Here is a 6,063-nt window from a genome sequence, read left to right on the forward strand (position 1 = left end):
GTTACCCAGTAATTCTATTTCTGGAATATACGTAAAAGAACTGGGGCACGTGGGTGGCTCAGTTGGTTAAGCGTCTGACTTCCACTCAGGTCATGATCTCATGGTTCATGAGTTCCAGCCCCACGTCGGGCTCTGTGCTGACAGCTCAGAACCTGGAGCCTACTTTGGATTCTGTGTCTCCCTCTCTGTTCCTTCCCCGCTCGCAATCTGTCTCTCTCTCAAAAATAAATAAAAATTTTTTTAAAAAGAATTAAAAACAAGGTCTTGGAAGATATTTTTGTACATCCACGGTCATAGCAGCATTATTCAAAATAGTAAAAACATTGAAACCCAAGTGTCTACTGATGAATGGATAAGCAAAATATGGTATATGTATATATATGATGAAATATTATTCAGCGTGAAAAAGGACATTCAGCGAAATGCTACAACATGGATAAACTTTGAGAACATTATGTTAAGTGAAATAAGCCAGCCACAAAAAAACAAATACTATATAATTCTACTTATATGAGGTACTTAGTCAAAATCATAGGGACAGAAATTATAATGGTGGTTGTCAGAGGCTGGGGAAAGGGAGAATGGGGAGCTATTTAATAGGTACAGTTTCAGTTTTACAAGATGAGGACAGTTCTGGGGATGGACATGTGAGTATATTTAATATCCTATACACCTAAAAATGGTTAAGATGGTAAATTTTGTCATGTGTATTTTATTTTATTTTTTGACAGAGAGAGCATGAGCAGAGGAGAGGAGCAGAGAGAGAATCTCAAGCAGGCTCTACACTCTGCACGGAGCCCAACTCAGGACTCAATCCCACAACCCTGGGATCACGACTTAAGCTGAAATCAAGAGTCAGATCTCATCCAACTGAGCCACCCAGGCAACACCCTTTTTTTAAACACGAGAAAACCAAATTTATTTTATTTTTTTAATGCTTATTTAGTTTGAGAGAGAGAATGCGAGCAGGGGAGAGGCAGAGAGAGAGAATCCCAAGCAGGCTCCACACCGTCAGCACAGAGCCCGACGCTGGGCTCAAACTCACAAACCGTGAGATCATGACCTGAGTGGAAATCAAGAGTCAGACACTTGACCGACTGAGCCACCCAGGTGCCCTTATTTTATTTTAAAGTTTTATTTATTCAGGTTATCTCTATACCATCATGGGGCTCAAACTCACAACCCCAAGATCAAAAGTCACAGGCTCTTCTGATAGAGCCAGCCAAGTGCCCTAGAAACCATTTAAAAGCATGCATATGTACATAGGTAATCAGATACGGAAATTCTCTGGTGTTGCTAATCTTTTTCATCTTTGTCGATTTGGTAGTCAAAAAATAGCATTTCATTTTGTTTATTAGTGAAACTGGGCATTTTTTCATGTTTGTAGCCACTTTTATTTCTTGTACTAACTTCTGAGTTACTTACCTTTTTCTTAGTAACTTGGAAGACTGCTTCATGTATTAGTGAGGTTGGTACTTTGCCATATGTGTTGGGTATTTCAGTTAAAACAAGGTTTTCAACAACTGCATATTTCACCTCAACAGTAATTCTTATTTAGGATATTTTGTTTTCACTTTTCCCATTACAAAAAACACCATGATGAACATCCCTTATGGATACCCATATTTTTTTAGGAAAATTTGCCAGAAGTGGGGTTTCTTGGGTCAAAGATATGCACATTCAAGATTTTAATACATAGGTACAAAATATCCTTCAGGAAAACGGTGCCACTGCACATGCACTTTCTTACAGTACAAGTTCCATATGTATTTGATACAAAATGGCATTTACAAGGGGCACCTGGGTGGCTCAGTCAGGTAAGTGTCCCACTCTTGATTTCAGCTCAGGTCACAATCTTGCATTTCGTGAGTTTGAGCTCCACGTCAAGCTCCTCGACGACAGTGCGGAGTCTGTTGGGATTCTGTCTCCCCCCTTTGCCCTTCCCTCTCTCTCTCTCAAAATAAATATGCTTAAAAAGTGGCATTTACAATATCTCTTGTAGTTCAAGCCTGTTAGCCACCACATGCCTGGTTGCACCTACCACAGTGCCTCACACAGTGGCCACCCAAATATTTGTTGAATGAATGACTGTACTATGTTCCTTGAACCTCTTCCTCCCATCCCTACTGCTCCATAGCCTGCCAGCAGAATCTTCTGGTTCTCCAGGTCCTTAAGCATCCCCCCATGTCTCTCTGCCAGCAGTTGTGTCCACGAGCCAGGATCTGTGACTGTTAACTACATTTATTTTTATTTTTATTTTTTTAATTTTTTTTCTTTCAACGTTTATTTATTTTTGGGACAGAGAGAGACAGAGCATGAACGGGGGAGGGGCAGAGAGAGAGGGAGACACAGAATCGGAAACAGGCTCCAGGCTCTGAGCCATCAGCCCAGAGCCCGACGCGGGGCTCGAACTCACGGACCGCGAGATCGTGACCTGGCTGAAATCAGACGCCCAACCGACTGCGCCACCCAGGCGCCCCTGTTAACTACATTTAAATGTTTCTTTGAGAGAGCGAGAGAAGAGAGAGAGAGGGGGAGGGCAGAGAGAGGGAGAGAATCCTAAGCAGGCTGTCAGCACAGAGCCCAACACGGGGCTCAATCTCATGAACCGTGAGATCATGACCTGAGCCAAATTCAAGAGTTGGACGCTTAACCGATTGAGCCACCCAGGTGCCCCTTAACCTGCATTTAACAACTCATTTAATACTCACAAAGAACCCACACAGAAGGTACCTCCATGAATCCCGTATTACAGACCAGGAAACTGAAGCTCAAAGAGGTCAGGTGCCTTGCCCTTGGTTCACACAGCTAGAACTGGTAGAGTGAGGATTCAAACCTATCAAGGAAGCACCATGATAAACCAAACTCATTAGAGAGGGGAACTCTGGCAGGAAGGTCAGAGTTCTGGTCCAACTTCAGCATCAGAAGATGGGCTGTGGCCCAGAGAGGTATGCCAACTTGTCCAAAGACACTCAGCAAATTAAAGGCAGAATGGAGAGACCCAGGGGCAGGGAATGGCCCCAAACGCTCAGGGCAGGGTTTTTTCCTACAGCTGAATCCACTGCTTCCCTATGGTTAAGCCAGTCAGTTCACCCCCATGAGATTTTAGAATGGAATTTTAAATCTTAAATAGAATTTAAAAATTTAATTTTGGGGGTGCCTGACTCTTGGTTTCGGCTCAGGTCATGATCTCACGGTTCATGAGTTCAAGCCCTGCAAGGGGCTTGCTGCTGTCAGCACAGAGACCACTTTGGATCCCCTGTATCCCTCTCTTTCTGCACCTTCCCCGCTCATGTGCTCTCTGAAAAATGAATAAACATTTAAAAAATAAACATTTTTTATTATTTTTTAAATGTTTATTCATTTTTGAGAGACAGAGACAGAATGTGAGTGGGGAAGGGGCAGAGAGTCTGACCAGGCTCCAGACTCTGAGCAGTCACCATAAGAGCCTGACATAGGGCTCAAACTCATGAACCACAAGATCATGACCTGAGATCATGACCTCAGATGCTCAACCGACTGTGCCACCTAGGTGCCCCCAAACTAAAATGGAATTACTGGGGCACCTGGCTGACTTGGTAGAGCATGCAACTCTTTTTTCAAGTTTTATTTATTTAAGTAATCTCTACAACCAACACAGAACTCGAACTCAACTCCTAGATCAAGAGTTGCATGCTCCACCAATTGAGCCAGCCAGGTGCCCCAAGCATGCGACTCTTGAGCTCAGGGTTGTGAATTTGAGCCCCACACTGGATGTAGAGCTTACATAAAAAAAAAAAAGAGTGGAATTACTGATTTAGAAGCAAAAGTGGAAAGTAACACCTCCAATTATAGTTCATGTTTTGCAAACCAGAGTTCTTTGGAAGTTAACGGGGAATCCGAAATAATGGAACTTGCCCTTCACATGTCTGCAGAGGACTCTGGCCTCAATCAATAAGTGAAGATCGGGTAGAGTTAACAAAGCACTAGATGCAGAAGCATGTCTCAAGGACAATTTACATTTATTTGCTGATGACTGATTAAACATGCTTCAAACACAGCAGAAGTTAAAGAGTCTGTCAGGTGAAGCCACTTCTTGCCAACAGCTAAAGGTGGTCGGTGAAGAGTAATCTGAGCATCATCTTCAAGCTGAGGCCCTGGTTCTGGGCAAACAGCTGGTGGATGGACCTGGTCCTTTTGGCTTGGGTAGGGGTCTCCGGGGAACTACTTATTCTCATACTTGTGCTTGATGTGTTTCCACAGCTTCTGCATTTTAAAGACAAAAGCCACAAACTTTTAGTTTTGTTTCTCTCATTTGGCAGCTACTCCCACTGTCCTGGTCTCTAAAACAAGCTTGAGAAAAACATATACCACGTCTGGACAGTTGGGGTGGGCAAAGCGGAAGCAACGCTAGGCTTGACGCGCATTCCCAACACTTGCAAAATGCGTTGATGTTATCAATTGCCATGTAAAATTAAGTGGGAGAGGATGATCCTTCTTTTACAGGAAATTGAGGTAACTGCTCAAAAGTACACAATTAAGGAACAGAGCCCAGAAGATGCCTTATTTCCTTAACTCCCAGGTATTATTCAAGAGATCTAAACGCATAGGCCCAAATAATTCACACTGCATCATATTTTAGTTCCTTAAACATATTATTCTTGGGTCAGGAGCTAGTTGGATTCTCATTCCTAAAAGCACAGATTGATGTTTTGATAGCATACTTAAATGCTGTTCCCAAACATTGAAAATGGCCAGCAGAACTGCTTTCAGGAGATGGAACAGTGGCAACACTTTCATAGGGACAGAAAGTTGTCCAGGTCACAGGCAGACAGCATTAGTGGGCAGAGTCTTCCTGGGCCGCAAGGTCAGACAGCTCTGAATTAAAACCACAAGTGAATGGTGAAACAGGGCTATCTGTAGGAGACCTTCCCTAGTTTAAGCCACAATTTAATGATATAAAGCGTGTACAGTATCTAGCACACTGTTGGCACACAATGAGTCTAAAAGGTGTGGTCATCCCCTACCTACATTCTCCTGAGGAACGTCACAAACGTTATTTTTTTGATGCACCACCTACCAGGTACTGTGACACCTTGCAAGTATCTCACATAATCCTCACAGTAATTCTCTACTGTAGTTACTGTTATTAACATCTCTATATTACAGATAAAAATGAAGTTCATAGAGGCTAAGAAACTCCCCCAAATGAATGCCACAGTTATCAAGTGACAAGGCCCAGTATTCCCATCCAGGGCTCTGATTTCATATTCCCCTCTCCTAACCATTATGACTACCATAATGCCTGCGTGGGAAGCCTTTGGGAAGTGAAGAGTGCTATCTTTCAGATAGGCCTTTTCAAGGCCAGCCACAGTATCTAAGGCGATGTCCTTTTCAGGACACTTGCCCGTTCAAATCTGCCCTTGAAACCCTCAGAGGAGACAATGGGTCCGGGTTCCAGCCCTGACTCACCACTGACTTCTGATTGGGGTAGCCCTAGTAAGACCTCTGCTCTCACTAGGCTTTAGTTTCTACTTCTGCAAATGGACAAATGGGGATGTGATATCAAAACTTACACCCCCCCCCCCCCCCCCCCCCCCCGCCAAAGGATCTACTGACCTCATTTAATGTTTTGGGATTCACATCTGGTGGAGAGAACATACGGCAGTCGACCGACATAAGGCGCCCATGCTTTCCCCACTCTTAGTAAGGAAGACTGAGTCCCAACCCATCTCCACTCCCAGTCACCCCTCAGGTGGGCCCAAGGTCAGGAATGGCCCAGTCCCTCACCCCCTCGTTGATGTGTTCGTAGATCGCGTCCGCGCCTTGGTCGAAGGCGCGCTCGAAGAACAAAGCGCCCACGGCGATGGTGAGGGCGAAAGTGGAGGTCCTGCGGAACAACAGGGAGTATAACCTCGCAGTAAACGTCGGTGCCGCCATCTTTCTCCACTGTGGAGCCCGCGCCTGCGCCCCGGCCGACCATGGTCTCCACAAGCCCTCGGCGTGCAACACTTTATGGGATATGTAGTTTTTCTGAATCTCAGTGCTTGTCGTTTTGAACAACAGAGGTAAGTGATGGCTTGC

General features: G+C 44.5%; 1 protein-coding gene across 2 annotated transcripts; it reads right to left on the bottom strand.

Annotated features, from left to right (window-relative positions):
- Positions 1 to 3,984: 3,984 nt before the first annotated feature.
- LOC123588409 (cytochrome b-c1 complex subunit 9) lies at positions 3,985 to 5,964 on the bottom strand. 2 transcript variants are annotated; one of them, XM_045459327.1, is made up of 3 exons: positions 5,770 to 5,964; positions 5,599 to 5,624; positions 3,985 to 4,245 (listed from the first exon to the last, which is right to left on the bottom strand). In XM_045459327.1, the coding sequence occupies exons 1-2, from the start codon at positions 5,917 to 5,919 to the stop codon at positions 5,619 to 5,621; spliced, it is 156 nt and encodes a 51-aa protein (XP_045315283.1). In that variant the 5' UTR covers positions 5,920 to 5,964; the 3' UTR covers positions 3,985 to 4,245; positions 5,599 to 5,618. The 2 variants fall into 2 exon arrangements, with proteins under 2 accessions (XP_045315283.1, XP_045315282.1); XM_045459326.1 differs by lacking the exon at positions 5,599 to 5,624 and having other exon boundaries at positions 5,770 to 5,952.
- Between the last annotated feature and the right edge of the window lie 99 nt (positions 5,965 to 6,063).

The sequence above is a fragment of the Leopardus geoffroyi genome, chromosome D3 (assembly GCF_018350155.1).
Source record: "Leopardus geoffroyi isolate Oge1 chromosome D3, O.geoffroyi_Oge1_pat1.0, whole genome shotgun sequence".
Lineage (NCBI taxonomy): Eukaryota > Metazoa > Chordata > Mammalia > Carnivora > Felidae > Leopardus > Leopardus geoffroyi.

Bases quoted from the DNA above. Each gene is read 5' to 3' on its own strand.
- LOC123588409 (XM_045459326.1), bottom strand. From the start codon at position 5,919: ATGGCGGCACCGACGTTTACTGCGAGGTTATACTCCCTGTTGTTCCGC. The intron at 4,246-5,769 runs GTGAGGGACTGG...TTTAAAATGCAG, and splicing joins ACGAACACATCAACGAGGGG to AAGCTGTGGAAACACATCAA.